A 22,645-nucleotide genomic window follows, 5' to 3' on the forward strand; every position below is an offset into this window, starting at 1 on the left:
ATGTCGCGAAGTAGGATACATTCAAGATTCTGACCATAGCATATTAGACTGATGCAAAAATTTAGATTCTCACTCCTAGGGTACCAATGGTTTTCATCCTCATCACCAAATCCCAAAATTTAATTATTCCATTTGAACATTTGCACAAACCATTGTAAATGTATATCTCGATTACTTTTTCGAAGGGACGTAAACAATGCATTTGATCGTCAATTTGGCGTAACTGGTAGCTCGCACACGCATACAGTCAGAAATCCTTATTACCGGTATCCCTTATAAGGATACCCACAGCTTATGGGATTTTCACTAATGGGGGCTGTGGTGGATTATCTCATTTATTTCAATATACAAAGCTATACTATCTTGGACAAAGCTGTTGTACTGGGATAGACCAACACGCTTGTGTCATTGGATTAAGGTTTAATTGGGAACTACACCGCTAGAGGCGCTTCATTTTTATATTACTTATGACGGGCGTTATAATATATGGAACATTGGACCCAAGTTAGAATGTTTCGTGATCCTGGCCATACTGAAAGTTGCTGTCTTCAGCAAAGTTGTTCAGGTGACCAAGTCCTTTTGTATGGTGGACATATTAGTTCAGAACTCTCTCACTACGCAGCGCTAGTGTGCATGTGTGTAAACTGTATCTCGAGAGCCTGGTCAAATAGATAGTTACTGTCTTGAGCAAAGTAGCGCAGCTGACCAAGTCCTTTCAGATGATAGTCATATTAGTTCAGAACACACTCACTAAGCGGCACTACCGTGCAAGTGAACTTCCTGGACAAGCTGTATCTCGAAAACCTGGCCATATAGAAGTTTACTGTCTTGAACAAAGTTGTTCAGGTGACTAAATCCTTTCGAATGATGGTCATATTATATCAGAACTCTCTCACTACGCGGCGCTAGTGTTCACATGAACTTCCTTAATATGTTATGTCTCGAAAGTTTGTCCATATAAGATGTTACTGTGCAATGTGAGAACAGGAACCGGAAAAGGGATGACGTGTAGAGGCCGGGAATCGTTGTCAGACGACATTTTGGAATTGGTTCAAGAAAAACTTTCAAATACCCTACAATTTCAATGTTTTTGGAAAGGGGACGAAAAACTGTTAAATACTCTACTATTTCCGGAAAGGGAACGACGTGTAGAGGCCGAAAATCGATGCCAGACGTCATTTTCAAATCCAAGATGGCGACCATCGGTTCTAATCTAATCTAATCTAATCTAATCTAATCTAATCTAGTCTAATCTAATCTAATCTAATCTAATACAAACGCAGCCAGTACGAGAAAGCATCCTGGAAAATGATTAGGTTAGATGAGGTCTAATCATTTTTCTTGTCTAATTGATGTTTACAGCATATCTGAGATATGATATAAACATCAATACGGCCGGCCTACTACGTTGTATTTGCCGCAAAGATGATTCTTGGAAATGAATGGGAACATTTCTTGAATCTACAGGGGTGGAAGGATGCGTGACATACCGTACCAAACGCTCCGAGTTACTATGTGTAGTTGTGTTTAATGTACAATATTGAAGAATCATAAAATAATGCAATGGAAGGATCTTACCGAATTTTTTCCTATATTGGTTATGATTTTTTTGTGCATAAAAATTTCATTGGATGCATCCAGTCCTTGTTTATAATGGGGTTTGGGATGCAGTTCTTCGTCATTGCTCGTGGTTATGTTTAGTGATGTGATGGAGATCATTTCTTTCACTAGAAACTACTACTACTACTATAGAGGCCTGATATCATTGCCAGGCGTTTGGAATCCAAGATGACGACCATCGGGTCAAGAAAACTGTCAAATACTCTACAATATGGGTAATTTCAACAAGGAAACGACGTGTAGAGGTCGGAAATCTATGTCAGACGCCATTTTGGAATCCAAGATGGTTACCATCTGTTCAAGAAAAACTGTCAAATGCCCTACAACATGGGTATTTTCGGATAGGGGATGACGTGTAGATACCAAAAATCGTTGTCAGACGCCATTTTGGAATCCACCGATTGGCGGCCATCGGGTCAAGAAAAACTGTAAAATACCCTACAAATATGGCTATTTTCGGAAAAGGAACGATGTATAGAGGTCGGAAATCGATGCCAGACGTCATTTTGAAATCCAAGCCATCGAGTCCAGAAAAACTGTCAAATACCCTACAATTCGGGTATTTCTGGAAAGGGAACGACGTGTAGAGGCCGGATATCGATGCCAGACGCCATTTTCAAATCCAAATCCAAAAATTCAATGACTCAGCCAAATCGACGATAAAATGCATTGTTTACAAAAGCTGATACGTGCCTTTGAAAAAGTAATCGAGATATGTTTAGTTTTATAAGGAACCAGCAATTTTGTTCCTTCTATTCTTTGAAGATATTCAATTCATTCAATTTGCTCTGGATTCTGCTAAACACAATACGTTTGCTTATCTCTCGCACATCATAACAGTGTAATGTTCAGTTTGTTTGTTTTTTATATTTTATCTTGCTATGATATAACGATAGCAAAATGAGACAGACTTATATCATATATAAATGTAAATATTTCAGTGATCTGCCAGCATCATTAAAGCCGTAGTGGTCAAAATTAAATCTAGTAACATGTGACAAATGGAATCAAGTTGAATCTTTTGTTGCTTTCAACTATGCAACACCGACAGTTTAACCCTTAAATGCATAGTGTATCCATATGGCAACATACCTATGTATGTCTTTAAACATGGTGAAACAACATATTAATAGTAAGCGCAATATATATCATGAAATTAAATATGAAATTCTGAGCCTAATTGAGTTTGCTGAACCAGGAATATTATTTCTTCATAAATTTCAACCAATATCCCCATATAAATTTGAAATCAAAAGCTCCAGCTCGTGTTAAATCCGAATGAGCTGAAATTTTCAGAGAGTTGTTTTCTCACCTAATGGCTCAAATCTAGGGGTTGACCCGTTGAAATAATGATAAAAAATTTCCCTCATATAAATGTGGGTCAGTCTACTGAGCATGGAAGTATAGTGCTCCTCGTATTTTGTAGGTACGGCCATTTCAATTTACAAACTTTCAAACATCTAGATTTCAATGATGCGCAAAATGAGATCTAATTTCCGTCATATATATTAAGTACAATTTGTATAAAAATAGTGTACTTCCAAATTCCAAATACGAGTGTCAATTTCATACGAGCAAAGTTTAAACGTCATTGGATTTTTTTTACGTCCGAAGCCTGACAATATGGATTTGCCTGGAGTGCTTATTTTTAATCTTTTTTTTTTTAGAAAATTAGTATAAGTATTCCAACTATTTATGCTACTCCTAGACTTTAAACAAAAAGGTGTTCGATTCTGGAAACATCACCCTCCAGTTTGATTCATAACCCTAAAATATGGGCCATTGCAAAAAATAGTAAAGATTTATGAAGATTTAGGCACAGACAAACAGACGTAACTCTTTGAAAAACTTGTTCATGAAAACATAGTATCTCAAAACATATAACCTCAGTAGCGACATCTATCTGGCTTCTCGCGGAAAACAAGCTTGCTCGCTAACTCGTAAACAATATTGCATAAAAGTTCTATAGAATATATAGAAACGACAAAGTGATCCGATGCCAGCGCTGCGGCGAGTAGTTCGCGGAACTGATAATATTCAAATCAACCGTTAAATGCATGAACGAAGATACACAATGAAGAGTTACGTCTGTTTGTCTGTGATTTAGGTGTCACGAAAAAGGTATGAACTTAGATTGGAAATAACGGCCAATTAGTTACTACGGAGCAGGTCCACACGAAATAGGTAAATGACCAGAGCCGTACTCAGGATTTTTCTATAGGTGGGAAACTCTCAGTTTTGTGCCCCTCCTCCAGGCTCCTCCACTTTAACGATGCCCTAGCCACATTCCATAAGAGTAGAATAGAAATCACAACAAATTCTCACTATTATACCTGTTTACTCTGACATAAATAAAGCGGGAGTTATTCTGTTCAGGGATTCAAGGTGCATATACATGTCGTCCCCGTTACTTTTAAAATTTCCGATCTATAAAACAAGGTGATCCCAGAATTTAAGTGACCTTCGTAGATGTCAAGAGAAATTTGTAAAAGATAAGAGAACTTCATTTTATTCCTCAGAACTTCATAGAAACTCAGAGAACTTCTTGAAAGTAAAAGGAACGTTGTCGAATTTCAAGGAACTTCGTAGATCTTCTAGATTAAAATCTTCGTAAACATTCATTGAACTGTGCAGATGGACAGGAAACTTTCTTGAAGAGTAACAAATTTTATAGAAATTCAGCTAACTTTGTTAAAGCTCTGCAAACTTTGTAGCAGTTTAGTGAACGTCAGAGAATTTTGTATAGTTTTGTGTAAGTTCAGCGAATTTTATAGAACTATTTAAAAATAAGCGAACTTTAGAAAAAATTAGCGAATTTCGCAGAAATTCGGGAAATTTCGTTAACGTTTAGAGTTTTTCTTTAACTACGTTTGATTTTTTAAATTTCAGGGACTATTTAGATATTCAGAGGACTTCAAAGAAATTCAGGAAATTTTATGCAAATTCAGGAAAATTTTAAGACCTCCAGAGAATTTTGAAAAATCTAGAGTGCTTCGTAAAAATTCGGGAAGACTATGTAGAACCGGGATCCTTATACATGTTTGAAAAACTTCATTGAAGTTATAGGAAGTATCATTTATTATAAAAAAAAACTTCATACAAGTTCTTCTTAACTTCAGGGCTGTTCTTAATACTTCTTAACTTTTGAATACTTAAAAAAGATTAAGAAATCTCTTTGAAATTCAAGAAACGTTGTTTAACCTCGGGAAACTTTGCAGAAAATCAACGAAACTCAAAAAAGTTCAGGGAACTTTGCAGGACTGTAGCAAACTTCATACGAATTCTGAGAACTTTGTTGAAGTCAAGCAAATTAAGTAGCAATTCGAGGAGCTTCGTAAAGCTTCATATACGTACTGGGATTTTCTTAACAAGTAACTTCGTAGGAGTTCAGCCAATTTTGGATGAAACTTTCAAGTCAAACCCTGAAATTCTAAGAAGTATGCTGAATTTCTACAATACTCCTTAAGCTTCTACGAATTTCAAACTTGTAGATGATCATTGAAATTCGTAGAAGTTCAGGAAATTTCGCAGAAGCTCAAGGAGTATTGTAGAAATTCAGCATACTTCTTAGAACTTCAGGGTTTGATTTTAAAGTTTAAGTGCCCAAATTCGTGGAAAAGGTTCAAAGTCTTTCTTGGTGTTTGGATGTTCTGAGATCATGGTTGAATTCAAAACTTATTTACTACTAACTCAAGGTATCTTCCAAATAAGCTTAAAAATTGCATTTTCTTTTATCAAATGTTAAATTCAGTCCTCTCTATCCTCACCTTTGTAGACCACTCAAAAAAATTCCATCGAGGTGAACAAATTAGTTTTTTCAGTGCTACAATAACTATTAAAAAGTCGTTATGTCAGCTATTTATACAAAATAATCCGTTAGAGATAAAATCTTTAAGATACATAGTCTGTCAATTCGTAAAAAAAATCACTATATTACTGTTAAAAAACCGCTTTAACGTGTAATGTATCTTAAATACTGATGGAAATGGTGCACGTTTAATTTATCTAGGCATCAACTGAAAACATTTATTCCTATGTCCATTTGACCATCAAAGAATCGATTAACTTTATTCGCTTTCTACAGCGGTGGATACATGCAATATTGATACATGCAATCAAAATTTTAAAAAATAGATTGCATCAAGTGGCGAATGGACATAGGACCTATTCTAAAATCAATCGAGCTTTATTTGGTTACGAGCAGGGTTGCTTCCACTCACTTGCTATAAAAAAATGATTTTCTGATTTTTGAAATCATTAGATGTTATAATGATATTTTGTACTTGTTAGATACAAGAAGATGTTGAAAGGCAAGTATCTGACGCATAAAACTTGTCAATTTCACTTCCAGAGTGTTACAATCAGCAATTTTATGATTTGTGAGCGTTCACTCAGAGTGAGCGCTCGCGAGTCGTAAAACCGCTGATTGTGACTATCTGAAAGCGAATTTGACAGGTTTTATGTGTCAAACACTTGCCTTTCAACCTCTTCTTGTATCTAACATGTACAAAATATCATTATAACATCTAATGATTTCAAAATTCAGAAAATCATTTTTTTATAGCAAGCGAGTGGAAGCAAGCCTGGTTACGAGGATTTCAGCGGGGCATTTTCAAAGTAAATAAACAATGATCATAAAATCCATGGAAACAGCGAACAAAAAGTGTCAAATTCACTGTCAACTAGACCAAAATCGGCGAGATTAAAATTTGATGCAAGAATCTGTCAAAATACATGGAACAGATAGGAATGGGTGAAACAGCTTAACAATCAACTAGCAAAAGCACAATGCGATTAATTTATTTTCTTTAAACATGCTCGCTCATCAAAACACTAATTGGTATTCGCATTAAAGAAAATCCCGTTCATTTGGATTCTAGCCACAATGTGAAAACAAATCGAATTGATTCTGATTGTTATGATACAACAGTTTCATCCTGCGTAGCCGTCATCGACTGTCCCAACACGTGCTTTTGGTTAGTACATATTTGTTGCGATCAACGCAGGTGATCAAAAACAAATGAAAAAATCTCAAAATTCAATTCTTAATTGCCCTCGTGAAAATCATGCCGCATTGAAGGAGAGTTAACAATATTAATTAATATATTAACTACATATTCGATAAATCGGAAATTTAATAAAATGAATAGTCAAGAATGAAAATCCCAAACGTTCAATACAGTCAACATACCGTTTCTTCACCGGAAGGTAATGACAGCACTGAGTCATCACTCAAACAGATTTGACGAGGTTTTCCAAATATGTGTCGATAAATGACGACATAAGCAAAATTGCCACGACTATGCATTGTTTACCTAAAAATTAGCTTCTTCTTATACTTTATGATAGTGTGAAAACCAGTCATCGTTCCACGGTCTCAACGGAAATGAATCTATTTGCGATACTGTTACATCGACACGCAATTCATACACAATGTAATGTTCATGCTTTTCCTTTATTTTTTAAATCTTAACTTAATGAACTCATGCTGTGGGATTTTTTTCCCCCATTGGGGCGCTACAATCACCCCGACCTATAGGAACTGACTCATGACGCACTGCCATTTGTGTTCATTATTTCTCCAACACATTTGATTGATTATGCATTCAACAACTGGATCGAATCAACTGAGTGCAATCGCTCTGAAAGATGGCCAATAAATTTATTTTAGAATTTATGGGATTTTTCTCGAAATGATTAACTAACATTCATAGCAATTTTGATCATAAATCGAAGTAATAAATTCTCGTTCCTCTTTTAGGACCTTGGAAAAGGAAACATTTTTTGAAAAGTTCGGTACGGTTTTCAAACAACGGTCCACACATTTCCTTCTACAATCGAAGAATGATGTTACACTGCAGGATGAGTCTGATGCAACTCAGGAGTTGATCGTCAATAACGCCAAACCACAAATCAATCCATCAGCAGTTATTATAAGTAACGGTGTACAAAATTTTTCGCCAGTGGATTTCTCGATCGATGTGCAGTACGATGAAGACGCAGTAAGTATAGATCCGTTGCCCGCTGGTAAAAGATTTTCTTTGTTTAGGCATGCCTGGGTGCAACAAGTAAATTACATTAAATGCATCATCCTGATTAGAACCTATCCAAAGTAGATCGTTCAAGAGTTGTGTAACAATATTTATAGCCGCGAACGGCTCAACAAATGGTTCATTACGTGGCGTTCGCATGATGAGTTAAAAATAAATTCTCGCTTTAATGGATTTCCTATCGATAGGCAGTAGGCCATGCCATTTCTCTGCTTCCACTTGGTCTACTAAATGGTGACTGCGATGAGTGAAAGTGTTTTTCAACGGATGGGTTTTCCTCAGCCGTCGCATCACCTCTCGAACAAAGCATGTCAAGCTAAAGAAAAGCAGAAACTGCCACTTTGGAAAGCAAATTAACACTTCAGCGCCGTCCTGTATGATTTATGGCTGTTCTATCGAGCTCGGGAAAATGAGATAAACATTTGAGAAATTGAAATTCAAATTGTTTACATACCACTTGTTCGTGAAGTTAATTACAGGCAAAGTAGCTTATCATCTGGATAGAGTTGGCCAATTGGTATGCGATTATTAGTTGGTGATTTTTTGTTTACAAAGTTGCCACTTAAATTTCGTTAGCGGTAGACCTGATTTCAGTCAAGCGTATTCGCAAAGCATCTAACGAACAAGCCTATATAAAATGATTTTTCTGTTCGGGGTACTGATTGAAGTTGTTATACATGCAAAAGTAAGGTTTGAGTTAGAAATTGACGGACACAGAATTGTCAAACATTTTTGAGTTTTCTTGTATGTGATTGATAGTGTGCCATTCATGTATGTTACAATTTAGTATTCTTATGCTTCTTACAGTCCGGTTCGAGGTCCAAAGGGCCGAGTGTCGTATAAATTGACTCAGCTCGACGAGATCGGAAAATGTCTGTGAGTGTTTTTGGCAAGGAGGATACCTTCAAAAAGGCCATAATGCCACTGCTTGACGACCGGGTGCACGGTCGCGGTGACATGGTGTGTGGGATTCTTACCGTACTAAAACCTTGCCTTGCCCTTTTCCTCCGGAACCACTTGTCGTATTACTTCTGAGGGGCTGTGCTTTACGCACCTCACTTTACCTCAGCTAACTGGCGCTTCCATTTCGCTGATCGTCTTTCCAATTTGTGAGCCATTTAGTTCCCAGCGTAATGTTTTACTCGGCTAACTCCCGGTGGATTCACCCTACTCCGACGGAGAGTTCTTCGGCTTTCACTTCGCACTTGTGTGAGCACATTACTACTTTCTAGCTGGTCCTCTCGCCATTTTCGCTGCAGCGCTGACATGCGTTACTGCTCTGGTGACGGCGTTAAAGGTGCCCTCCTCTCGACACATTTCTTCGACGACATTCGCCGTGCTAAGGGCGAGCATCTCCTCTCACACAGCATCAAATCTAGGAGATTCGAAGACCACGTGCTTTGGTGATTCTTCAACATTCCCACACTCCGGACAGAAGGGTGACGTTGTGTGTCCGAACCGATGCAGGTACTTCCTGAAGCAGCCATGACCAAACAGGAACTGCGTCAAGTGGAAGTTGACTTATCCATGCTTCCTGTTCACCCAGGGTGAAAGAATCGGTATTAGCCTGTGTGTCCATCTACCGTTCTCTGTTGCATCCCACTCCTGCTGCCACTTAGCCATCGACCCCGTTCTCACAATTTTTCGTACTCCCCTGATTTCTCTCGTCATATAGCACTCGCCAAGGGGATGCCGATTGGGATCATACCGGCGATAACGCATACTGCCTCCATCGAAATGGTTCTGTAGGCACTCACGACTCGCTTGGCCATGAGCCGGAACGTACTGCTCAATTTCCTTTGGTTCTGCTTCGTTTTCATCACTTCAATCCAGGTTGGACCTCCGTACCTTAGTATCGATGAGGACACACTAGCCAGAAGATGCCTCTTGCTGCTGCTTAGACCAGAATTTTTCAGCATGATTCTGGCTATTGCGTTGATGACCTTTGCCGCCTTCTCGCAAGCATATTCGATGTGGCTGTTGAAGCTTAGCCGGTCGTCGATCATCACTCCAAGATATTTCAGCACGCGCTTCGAAACAATGGTGTGCTCTCCAACGGTGATTTCTGCCCGCTGCACTGCTTTGCAGTTACTGACCAACATCACTTCTGTTTTGTGGTGGGCTATCTGCAGCTTCGCTCCTTGTATCCAGTTACCAATCGTATCTATTGCCTCGGCCGCCAGCATTTCCACTTCTTCCAGGGTCTCACCGGTTACCGTCAAGACGACATCGTTTGCAAAGCCAACGATCTCAACTCCTTCGGGCAGCTTGTGCGTCAGCATGCCATTGTACATTCCGTTCCACAGCGTGGGACCTAGAATGGAGCCTTATGGAACTCCCGCCGTGATTCTAAGCGATTTCTGCCCCGCGTCTGTCACGTAGACCAGGACCCGATTCTGGAAGTAACTACTTAAAATCCTGCAGAGGTAGTCTGGAACCCTCATTCTATGGAGCGCGTTGGCGATGGCCTCCCAGCCGGCGCTATTGAATGCATTCTTCACATCAATCGTAATCACGGCGCAGTATCGATTTCCTCTCCACTTCTGTTTGGAAGCTTTCTCTGCTCTGTCAATCACTGTCCGAATTGCATCCACCGTCGATCTTCCTTTCCGGAATCCAAACTGTCTCTCCGACAATCCGTGTTCACTCTCCGTGCATTTCGTCAGCCTGTTCAGGTTGATCCTCTCCAAGAGCTTTCCGACAGTATCCAACAAGTATATTGGCCTATACGATGCAGGATCCCCCCACGGGTTTTCCGGGCTTCGGCAACAGCACAAGCTTTTGTACCTTCCACCTATCAGGGAACTGACCCTCGTCCAGACATTTCTGCAGCACAATCTTGAACATGTCCGAGAACGTCTGGATTGCCGCTTTCAACGCCACGTTGGGAATTTCATCAGGGCCGGGAACATTATTCGCCTTCAACCCTTTCGCTGCTGCTATAAGTTCCTCGTTGGAGACTTGTTCAACGTTGTCTTCATCTTCCTCGCCATATGGTGTAGGTGGCTCATGCTGTGGGAAAAGTCCCTCCACGATGACTTTCAGCTTGTTGGGGCACATTTAAACCGGCATCGTTGGACCTCTGATCTTCGCCATCGCGACTCGGTATGCGTTGCCCCAGAGGTCGGTATCTCGGCACAGCTCCTTGAAACTGTTTGACTTGCTCAGCTTTGTCTCTCTTTTTAGTGCAGCTTTGGCCGCTCGGAACAGCACCCTGCGCTCCTCTCTGCCTGCTTCAGTTCTTGCTCTCTGAACGCGCCTTCTGGCTAGAAGACAACTAGCACGGAGGGTGCTAATTTCCTCGTACCACCAGTAAGCTGGACGCCACCTATTCGTTGGCTCCAGTTTTCTCGGCATAGTTGTGTCACATGCCCTTGCTAATGATTCGGTCAACTCATTCGCTCTTAGGCCTGGGACGCTGCTGTCTACCCTTAGAGCTTCGTTGAAGAGATTGTTGAATGCCTTCGTCTTCCACTTCCGCTCGCTTACTTTCGTCTTCCGCATTTCCACCGCGTTCGCCGATACTGTACAGGATCGGTTGATGGTCACTATGGGTGTACTCTACGCACACTCTCCAGTTCATACTTGCCACTAGTGACGTACTGCAGAAAGTAACGTCGATAATGGATTCCCTACCATCTTTGCGGAAGGTGCTGATGATTCCTAAATTGACCAGACTGACGTTCAACTTTGCCAGAGCTTTCAGCAGGCTATACCCTCTTGCGTTGGTACATCTGCTCCCCCAATGCACATGACGACTGGTCTCCGTCCAATGAGCTCTCCGGTGAGCCCATCTAGCATCTAGTGGTTGTCCATCTCGGGGGTGCGTAGCAGCTACTTACCATAAAACTACCGGGTATTTTCAGAGTTGAATTTAACAGATTTGCTGAGTTTCTGACAGGGTTGTGAAATTACTTGTTGTCTATCAAAAATAATCGCAACTGGATTGCAGAATTATTCAATAGCTTTCAATAACATTTTCGAGCCCGGTGTTAAATTAAGTTCGGCAATTGATATACAGTCAAAGCATAGAGTTTCCATGAAGAGGGCTATTCTAACTGGGTCGTATTCTCGCATATACTCTGCTAGCGCCTTAAATCTATTACATGATCGGTTTTGGTTCAAGTCAGGATCTTTCCTCCAATCTAATGTGACAAAAGGGGGCGACCCCGGCGTAGAGGTTAGCATCCATACCTCTCACGCTAAAGTCACGAGTTCAAATCTCACCCCCGCACAAGTCACGAATGACCCAAGAGCGTTAAAGCGACTATAATAAAAAAAAAATATTGTGACAAAGCATTATTTAAAGGAGTTAAACCCAGCTTTCCATTGATTGATTTAATTTTGTTTCATTTACGACAGCTTGGAGACCTCTACGAGAAGGTACTTTTCGAGATTATCAACGGTAATATACAGGAAGTCACGGAAAAGATTCTCTTTTCCTACGCCCAAGACGTGTTCAAAATGAACGAAAAAACTCATGAAGAAATTCTGAAACGGGCTCAATTCAAACCAATGTCTGAAGCATACCTTCGAGTAGAACTGGTCGAGGCCAAGCTGAATGAACGATCCAGCGTCGAGGGAGCACTTAATCCGTTTGTGGTTATGTACCTGCAGACGGATCTATTAAATAAGGAGCGAAGTACGATCCGCAAGGAAACGCATAATCCAGTGTGGAAAGAATGCTTTACTATGTGAGTAGCGATGATGTATATAACTATGTATGTCAATATAAATAATGTTTTATATATAAATCAATTTAGACCAACGGTGGAGAAAAGTCAAGAAAATTTGATTGTGGAGGTTTTCCATTACAATTACAACATTAACAAGGTTCAGAAAACTATTCGAATATGTAAAAAGTATGCATATAGCTGCCTTAGACCAAAGGCTTCGTATCAGAAATTGATTGGACGGGCAAGCATTGCCATCGAGGTAATAAATAGCATGAAATTTCAATTAACTTGACGCTTATATGATATTGCATTTCCAGACAATTACTTCATCCGGTTTAGTAACATGGTGCACGTTAAGTAAGAGCAAGCGAACCGATCCACAAGGAACGGTGAAGCTAAGATTCCATTTCAGTTCCGGCAAAGACAAAGACAAATCCAGACGAGATCATGAAATGCTCACCAAAATGTTTCTCGAATATGAGCTCAACAGTTCCAGCGTAGCACGATACTGGTGGTCGGGGAAGTTTACTTCTCCTGGAGAAGCGATTCTCAAGCAACATGCCATCTGTGCCGATCTGAGTGACAGCGAAAAGGTGCTTATCTATTGGAATGCTTACACCACGGTTCACATAACCTACCCGATCGCATTTAGTCTGTTTGAGAGCCTGTTGAACAAAATTTGCGCGTCTGTCAGCAATAACCTGATTGAAAAAGATGATCTGAAGAGATTCTGGTTAGGTGTTAAGAAAATACTGCCCTCGTGCTTCGCTGTGATAATTAAATTAAGGAAACGCATTGCCGGCGATAATGATATTGTCAAGACTGTGACTTCGGTGCTCAACATTCTGGCAAAGTTGGAGGGCATCCGAAGTAATTGTGATATAGATTTATTTTCTCCGGATGAATATGAGTAAGTATCGAATCAAGATCAACAGTTATAAACTTTATGTTCTGATATTTAAGAAACACTGTACATTTCTGAGTTTTTGTGATTTTTGAAGTTATATTAAGTCAAAAGTCACTGAATATGCTTCTAAGCTGTTTGAATTTTCTTCAATTCTGACATAATCAAAACGTACATAAAATTTATACAGCTTTTATACAATCGAAAAACAATATTAAAATAGCCGTATACAACTTTAAATACCCCCCCAACAGGTACTTAAAACACAAAATTGAACAAAATCCCAAGCTTCCAATCCCAGAAGTTACGCTTTTGGCTGTTCGGACTGGAGCTCGAAATTGGTTCGACCAAATCATGAAAGATACAATGAAAGCGAATCTCTCGAATGAAGAAAAATTACAGCATTCCATCAAGATGATTCAGTTGCTGCTTAGTGACATCAAGCGTTCTTCCACGTATTACAACATCAAATTCAAAAGGTGACTTATTGTTTATTTTGGATTAGGACAACTGCGTAACATTTAACATACCTTCTTATCTTATTGCAGCATTATGAAGATTGATTATACTCGTGAAATTTGCAAACAACACGAAGCTAGTCTTGTCACTCATATTAAACACATCGTGGAAACTATTTGCAAGGGTTTTAAGAAGCTTACTATCCGGATGGATCAACACAACAGATTCGGAGAAATGAATGCATTAGATATGAGCACAACGCTTTTCCATCTCTACATTGTGATAAGACTTTTCCTCGAGGAAACGGACAAAGAACTCAAAAGTGCTCACAATTCGGACATTGTGAATTTCCACGAGTGGTTCAGTAATGGTATTATCCATTGGTGTGATGTCTTCGCTCTCAAGGCTCTGTCAAGCTTGAGTCACGCAATCGACAATGACAAGCTAGAACCGGAAACGGGGATTGAACCGAAACAATCTTCATCCGCAGCCAAATTTTTGGCTATCGTGCGAGAAATGGAAAATTTTTGGGAGGAACTAGCATGGCCGGACCCGAATACACTGAATCGTTTCTTGAAAAGAAGTATAGGGGTAAGTAGTCTGAATTAAGACACAAAATTTCGATCAATTTCTTAGCATTTCTCACCTAGATGTACCAAAGGGCTATGATATCACTTTTTCAATACAAACACCTAAAAATGTTCCGGTTCTGCTCTCCGGAAACTTGACTGAAGCATGTTGAAAAGTAATTTTTGACACCGTAAACCACCATAATTCTACGCATTAGGAACATAACGAAAGATTTGTGTCAATAAAATGCTTACCTGTCAAATTCATTACGAGTTCAATTGTTTATTGTTTCGAAATGAGTGTTGCATAAATTTAACCAATGTTGTTGTTTTTTCCTTGATTTGTTTTCCGTCGATCTTGTTTTCCGGGCTGAGCTCCAATGCTACCCACGCCACCCAAGTAACATTTTAAGTTTTATGAAATACTACAAAGCTACTATAAAACAACATTCATAAAACCCTGGTCAAGACTGCTTTGCCATTGATGCATCCAGCAAAACCTCATCGATGCTAGAATCTGTCTATTTGGCCCACTCTGGAGAAGGTTCTTAAGGGTATATTTTCGAAGCTCTTCAAGATTGATCTACTGCAAAATGGTTGTACAATAAACGCATTGAGATCCATTTCAAAACCGTATTTAAGCTACAATAAAAGATATTTGGCAACAATTAAAACCATTATCCGAGCCATTTACCCTAGCTGCTTGCTAAGTTTACTAGAAAAACAACAATCAAGATAAAAAACGATTCATAAATACCATCCGATCTTATCAAAATAATTAAAATAAAAACTGCCGAATTTCCCAAATTATAAAATAGTTCTCATGAAGTGGCCTAGTTTTATGTACCGTATAAAGTTTTATGTGAAATGTACGTGAAAACCTCGAAAAACTTGAGTCCGTCCACGGAAAACATCGATTTAACTAATTATTTAACATTAAGAAATAAAAATATATTTTTGCGATTCAGCGCTGGGGGGGGGGGGGGGGACGTACTGTCAAATCAACCTACTGATCATACTTGTATGAAACTGGTTCCAAACGTAAACAAACGGTGTAGGTTTCTTTTGGCTTGTTTACGTTTGGAACCAGTTATGCGAGGTAGGCGACGATTGTTCGTATTTGACAGCCAGCTCCCCCCTTGATTCAGCGCTCTTCCAGGCGATTCTTTCCCGATGTCTTGGAAGCAGTTACTCAGAATGTGTTCACAACATTTCGCATTTCGCACATCTGTAACCTCGATCATTCCCGAAAAGATCCCCTTCTTCCGGATGGTTCTGGAAGTGCACCATCAAACGATGCAGGAATGTACATATGAATGATTTTTTTCCAAGTGATGACTCTTTCACCGAATAAAATTGCAGCTATGGATCGGAAACCAACGGTGTTGTGAACACTTCCGCTAACTGACAGTTTCAGTGGTTTTCTGTTGGTACTGACGCAAGTTATTCCGATCTTCATCTATTCGCAAGGTCTGGAGTAGGCTGTTTTCAGACTGTTTTGACACCAGATGCTCAGTCGTTGATGGTACCCGTTCCGCCGGACGTGCTGGTTCTTCTAAAGAACTAATTTTTTACTGAAATCGACTTTCCTTCGGTCGTTAGCATCGCTTGAATTTTTCCTCCAACTTCGTTTATGCTTCGAGATATCCTTGTCATAAATTTGGTTTTTATTCACTATGAGGATCCATCCTTAAAGTTCAATTTGTAAACAGAGGAGATTTTATGATACAAAAGTGTAAAAGCCTTGAAGGCAACAATATACGCATTTTACTCTCATTTAAAACCAAATGGTTTTATGATTGCTTTAATAATGATAGAACAGGTTTATAGAGTATTTTATCAAGACATTAATAAAAAAAATACTAATGAAGTTTATGATTGATTTTTAGAACAGTTTTATGGTGGGATTGAAAACTACTTTAAATTTAATTTTAAAACAAGACAGTTTTTGACTTCTCGCCAGAATGTAAAAGGTTTTTAAAACCTTTAAACTGTATTTAAACTAAATAAATTATTCATTACCATTATAAAACCATCATAAATCAGAGTGGATGCCAAATGATTGCAGAATTGTTACTTGAGCAGGGAGGCAGCTCCCACATCTGGACCCTACCTATCGACTCATCAACTCATGAACCGGGGACCAACGGCTTTACTTCCCCTGTCCGGGGACCAACGAAGGAAGGCGTGATCGGAGATGTTATGCCTCAGAACATCCCGGCGGCGCCGACTGGGATTGAACACAGGCCTGCTGGAGTGAGAGGTAATCACGCTTACCACTACACTACCTGCGCCGCTGTTTTGTTTTTTGTAGAGAAAAAAATTTGCAAATGCGCGTAGCAAACAAAAAAGTGTTTTCGTTTCAAAAGCGTGATTATTTTTGAAATATGCTGCGCTCCTTTATGGAAAGGTGTGTTTAAAGGATTTGAACAATAATTTGAATTGAAACATGCATATAAAGTGAATTACAATAGAAAATCTCATGCGCGGAAAAGGGATTTTTTTTAGCTAGCCGAATTCCGTGGGCTGCATTTCAGAATGCCGTCATTTAAATAATAAAGATTGAGGTTGTATGAGGTTGTACTCAAGACACGACCGTAAATTTGACGTAGGATTACAAGATCTGTATCAATATTCGGCGACTGTGTTAGGGAAACCACACGCCTTTGATGAAAAATCTACGCATGCACAAAACGCACGGAATTTTTGGTTTATTTAATAGATAATAAAAAAGACAAAAAATAATTGGAAGAACTTCTTGCTAAAATTTTCCATTCGCGTTCAACAATGTAAATTCAAGATTTTTTTCTTTTTTCTAGCGTCTTGGAGAAAACCTTACCTTAATTCGAAATGTTTCTGGTTAATTGACAAGGTCATGCGGTATTTGGTTATTGTACCACTTCAAAACCGTTCGGTGAGACCAGATGGAATTTAATTTTGAAATCTGTGTTAGGGAAAACGCTTTTCGCAGGCAATCGGTAATAATTTAACTTATCATAGCAACAGTTGCACATTTTTGTAATTTTCAATAGTGACATTTTGAAAAATGGTAAAGTCTTAAACTTTACAGATTCGTAGAAAAATTTCCTATCGATTGGCATATTAAGAATTAAAATCCATCATCACAACCACTTTCATGCCGCGACCGACTTTGGTTTTTGAAATTGCATTCAAAATACATGGTATGTTAGATTGAGAAATGTCCAGAAATTACTCTAAAAAATTTATGGTGGTCCAGAAAAGGACCGTTTAGTCGTGATGGTTGACTAATGCTAAGCTATTAGGGTGTTCAACACAGATGAGGCTGGTGAGCTGTATGTTGTTAGGAACGCATAGCTGTATGTATTGTATGTTGGCATAGATGATCCACAGCGACTAATCAAGAGCTACTGATTCCGATCAGAGCGGTGCGGCTTCTTCCTCCATCTTCGATGAATGGACGCTCATGTGGGCTGCAGCTCGCTGTGTACTGGAGAACAATATTCAACGCCACGCGTCGAAATCACTTTTTCTTAATCTAGAATCATGAAAAATTTTATAATGCACAAATCTCGAATATATGTCGTAGTTTAAGACTCGAAACAAATATCGAAATCAATCTAGGACATTTACTTAAAACATCAGGAAAGCTTCAAAAGCCTGGCCTGTAGTGTATTTGGTATTGTGTGGTATCTACTAGTTGCCTGGTGCAGTTCCACTAAAACTCTTAGTGCTAGCTAGCGTTGCTAGATTGCTGCTCATCTCTCCATTTACGCTGCAGCACCGACATAATCTGCGTGACTGATATGTTGTCGAAATTCCAAGTGCTCTCCTCTCGACACATTTAATCGACGACATTATCCACGTTAAGGACTGGCATCTCCCTTCGCACTGTCTCGAACCTTGGACATTCGAAGACCACGTGCTCCGGCGTTTCATCGACATTGCCACACTCCGGACAGAGCGGCCTCTCACAACTTTCCGTACTCTTCCGGCTTCTCACCGCCTGTGGCACTCGCTGTCCTCAACCAGGGCGATGCCGATAAGGATCATTCCGGCGATAACGCATACTGCTTCGGACGACATGGTTCTGTACGTCCTCATGACTCGCATGGCCATGAGCCGGAACGTACTGATCAGTTTCCTTTGGTTCTGCTTGGTTTTCAGCACTGCAAACCAGGCTGGACCTCCATGCCTCAGTATCGACGACGACGACGCCCTCAAACCATGAAAACCATTAAAAACAAATACATTCGATGTTTTTCAATACAATATAATTTTTCCTACCTTTCATTTGATATTTTGATCTTTCAGTTGTTAAAAAGTCATTAATTTAAAATTATGCACTGTCATTAATTACAATAAAATGTTAATTCAAGCGTAGAAGAGAGATTTAAACTAACCTCTATCAAACATCCCCAGGACATCTGCAGCTGCTGCATCTACTACGCTGATCGCATATCGACCAAATTGCATCACCCAGAGAACAACCGGAAACATGCAGATCTTCCAGCTACGCTTGACCTGATGAGGAAATGTGCATTGGTCAACTCTAACTTGTCGATACTGATCGATGTACTGACTTCCTTGCCCGATGTGCTCGGGTACCAACAAGTGGACCTCAATGCCAACGAAGCCTCGGAGCAGATGCTTCCCATCAAGGGTCTGAGCAGTTGGAAGACTAAAACGTTAAATCTCCTGACGGATCACTGCATGTCGGCCATCAAAATTAGTATGCGTGATTCGCTGGTTAAGTTTGATCCGATAAGACGAGACGTGGAAAATTTCACTGCACAATCCGCGGCTGTGATCAGAGAAGACCTGCATGGTGATGATATGAAGCTAGTGGAGAACTCCTTATGGAGCCAACTAACGGCGGAGTTTGAGAAAACGATGAATACGTTGATTGGGGTAAGTCATATCTAATTAGGTACAGTTATTATATTTTTTAATTTCTTTGCATTTATCAGACAAAAACACCGATACAAACGTTTTCAAACCTGAAGGACTTTTATGAAACGATACCGGAATCGCAGCAGCTTCAGAATGACATAGAACTGCGGGAAAAATTGTTTTCCCTCGAGAAACAAATGAGGTTGTACAGTAGCAGTACTCGTGATTTAATACACCATTACTATCTTGCTTGCATGGATGCCCAGGCACTTCTTGACGAACCGGACCGGGGAATACTCACCGTGAGATGTTGCATTCGCAACGATAATCTGGAAATTCAAATAATTTCCGCTGAAAGTATAAAACTCCCGCCGGACTATAAAGGCAATTGTGATTCTTATGTTAAAATTAACCTTGTGCCCGGCTATAAGTACTCCAATCTCCAGATGCCCAAAACGCGATCCAAGTCCAAAAATCACTCGCCTACGTACAATGAGAAGTTCACACTGTAAGTAGCACTCTGGTTGTTTAGCACTATCTATTCAATATATTCAACATTTGTTTAGAAGTCTAGGGATGTTTTAGCAATGAATCTCATTAAATTTAATTTAGACGGATGAATCTTTAAAAAAAAAAACATGGGAAATTCCTTAAAATATTCACCCAGTTTTTCAATCGAATGCCTGTGAGCACTCATTACTCATAAGAAGGATACTTTCATTTTGCGATTATGGTAGGCTTTATACCTAACAGTCAGTAAAGTGATCGATCAGAAAAATCTGAAGATGAAGTGAGTTCTTTAATTTTGATAAATTTGCACGTTATCTGAAAGAGATTCATTTTCTAAGCACAATATGTTTTGTTCGATACGGCTTTTTAATTGACAGCGTAGCCCATACTATAGAACCGCCACGGATCGCTAAGTCTGTTTGGTAGGGGTGAATGTTCAAGAATGTTTTATTACATATTACTTACAATACTTCTTCAAGTCAACATCCCAGCCTTGCTTCTTCAAGTCGACATCACAGCCCATTACGAAAATGAAACTGATCAGCTAAATCGAATTCGTTCAGGTGATTCCCTGAAGCGTCCTTTTTCGTGTTACACTTCGCAATTTCACATGTAAAAATAATAAGATTTCTGTGAATGCACATAGCTGAAACTACTACTTGTTGTTCGCTGCGTAGAAGCAAGCTATGTTTGAAATTTGCAGATGTATAAACCTCGTAGGTCTTGAGTTGTGTGCTCTTGAAATTGCAAGGCATGATCGAAAAATGGTCTCTGCAAGGAAACACCTTAAGGTGCTTGCCCCATAGTGATAGGCTGCCAAAGCGAGTACGAAAATGAACTATAGTGGTGATAGCAGGTATATATCCTTGCCTCACACCAGCGACGACCCTAATAAGGTCGTACAAGGCTCCGTTACGCAGAACTCTACACGCAAATGCGTTGAAGACATCAGACCTTAGATTTAAGAAGATTCTTCAAATTTTAAACTCCCAAGCAGTGATACAAAATTTCAACAATACACGATGAATTCAGAATTCTACTTTGGTCACTCATTTGAGCTAACGATCATCGTCAAGGCAAACCATACCAATTGTCAGTGACAATGCTGTCAGTGACGAACATGTGTAGATTTTTTTATTAACTAAATGTGTAACGAAATTAATTGACTTTAGCAAAACAATTACATGGAGCCGTTAAAATGCAACCTGGTCTATAAAAGGTGTGGAATTGTAGGCCTGAATGTATTGGTGCACTTCGTTTTTCATTCGGCTTTCATTCCGCTTCGCACGATTCGTTTCCTTCGGTCACTCAATCACCCTTGTAGTGACGTAATAACGTTTGTTTCGATCGGCGCTTGCATAGGAAATTTAATATGGATTTTATAATTTATTTAGACTACCAAAATTTATGAATGGTCTGCTACTAAATGTTAAGATAATTTATTAATTTATCACACTGTATACCATGAAAAAGCAGTCTGTTTGTGAGTTTTTGCCTGTTTTCAAGTAAGGAGTTATCTAAAAAAACCAAATCGCCAGCTGATATTTCCCGGCGACTTAACAAAAGAATACGAGCAAGCAAAATCATCATACAAAAATTGCTAGGATTTGTTTTCCTTCTTATTTCGCAAAATTGCTTTCCAGTTTTATAACGTCGTCACCATGATCTCCCACAAAGTTTACATTTTTCCCTCTACCAACACATACGTCAGGGCTAGATCTCCACACGTTGTATAGGCCAGGTTGGTTAAAATGAACAAGCATCTACGTCCTGAACTGCTTGGATAACAATAATGTAACACAGAATGCACGAAATTACACTTTGTCATAACAGGTGAATTTTTGTCATTGACGAAAAAATGAATAAGATTTTGACGAAGGTTTTTTTCAGGTTCAGTCTGTCAGTGACTATGTCAAAAACAATATCGCGCAAAAGTCTGTCAATGACAATGACAAATCTCAACACTGCTCCCAAGTATTTACCATACAATCGAACTGAATAGTTTGAATCCTCAGTAAGATTCTCATCTTTATAATAATTCCCATCAATTTGTTTTCTTTTCCTGATTTTAACTAACCACTCCATGGAGGTTAAAATCCAAAAAAAAACTATTCTATTCTACAAAAGGAGATTTGCTGAGAACCCATGGGTACAGTTCCAGTTCCAGGTTAAGGTGAAAAAGATATTCAAAATTGTTAGATTAGACCAGGGATGAGATCTCTGCTGAATTGCCCAATACATTCCTAATGAATCGACATTTACAAAATTGTTAGATTAGACCAGGGATGAGATCTCTGCTGAATTGCCCAATTCATTCCTAATGAATCGACTTTCCACCGATTATTTCAGAAAACTTTCGCAAGAACAACGAGAAATCCCAGACGCTCTCATCGCATTCAACCTTAAAGTATCTGAAATGCTCGGTCTCACCCAAAGGCACGTTGGTGAATGCTTCGTGCGATTGGACAGTATTCCGGTCATAAGCTCGGAACGTGAAATCCAAAGCATCGAGGTGCAACAGTTGTTCATAACTCTACCGGAAAATATAGGTATGTAAATAAATATGTCTATGTTTGTTTTTCTTCAACGACATTTGTTGCATTTCTTGCCCTTGTTTAGGTTCTGACTGCATCCCGGTTCTCGAATACCGACAAAGTGACAAAGAAGCAGTTCAATTTTTCAAAAAGCTCAAACAGAAACTTGGCAGGGCTGCCTACACTGGCAGTGTGTTAAGCATTTACTAACACTGCCAAATGTTTGTCGGATATTTTAATGCATTTACTTTCACAATTACAACGATAATGATAACTACTATTCATAGTTACATTTAAGATCCGGTTACTCAAATTCGCAAAAACGGCAAAGTGAAACTTTACTCAAATATTTGAGCGAAATTTCTTCATCATATATACTTGTAATTTACTCATAATTGAGTCAGAATTTACCCAGTCTATGAGTTTTCACGAATCTGATTAAATTGAGCTC

The 22,645-nt window shown here is 39.3% G+C and overlaps 1 protein-coding gene across 1 annotated transcript in view; it reads left to right on the plus strand.

Moving 5' to 3' along the window:
• Nucleotides 1-22,644, plus strand: part of LOC135703577 (protein unc-13 homolog 4B-like) — a 30,773-nt gene extending 8,129 nt beyond the window's left edge. Inside the window, exons 2-11 of the mRNA XM_065224825.1 lie at nt 7,382-7,622; nt 12,033-12,364; nt 12,434-12,605; nt 12,664-13,256; nt 13,505-13,729; nt 13,799-14,300; nt 18,680-19,168; nt 19,228-19,658; nt 22,010-22,209; nt 22,280-22,644. Of these exons, the coding sequence (XP_065080897.1) occupies nt 7,382-7,622; nt 12,033-12,364; nt 12,434-12,605; nt 12,664-13,256; nt 13,505-13,729; nt 13,799-14,300; nt 18,680-19,168; nt 19,228-19,658; nt 22,010-22,209; nt 22,280-22,404 (3,310 nt within the window). The 3' untranslated portion in view covers nt 22,405-22,644. The remainder of the gene's footprint in view (nt 1-7,381; nt 7,623-12,032; nt 12,365-12,433; nt 12,606-12,663; nt 13,257-13,504; nt 13,730-13,798; nt 14,301-18,679; nt 19,169-19,227; nt 19,659-22,009; nt 22,210-22,279) is intronic.
• Nucleotide 22,645: the final 1 nt, after the last annotated feature.

Source organism: Ochlerotatus camptorhynchus, unplaced genomic scaffold (assembly GCF_037179485.1).
Source record: "Ochlerotatus camptorhynchus isolate MF236.1 unplaced genomic scaffold, CSIRO-AGI_Acam_v1.1 ptg000216l, whole genome shotgun sequence".
NCBI lineage: Eukaryota > Metazoa > Arthropoda > Insecta > Diptera > Culicidae > Ochlerotatus > Ochlerotatus camptorhynchus.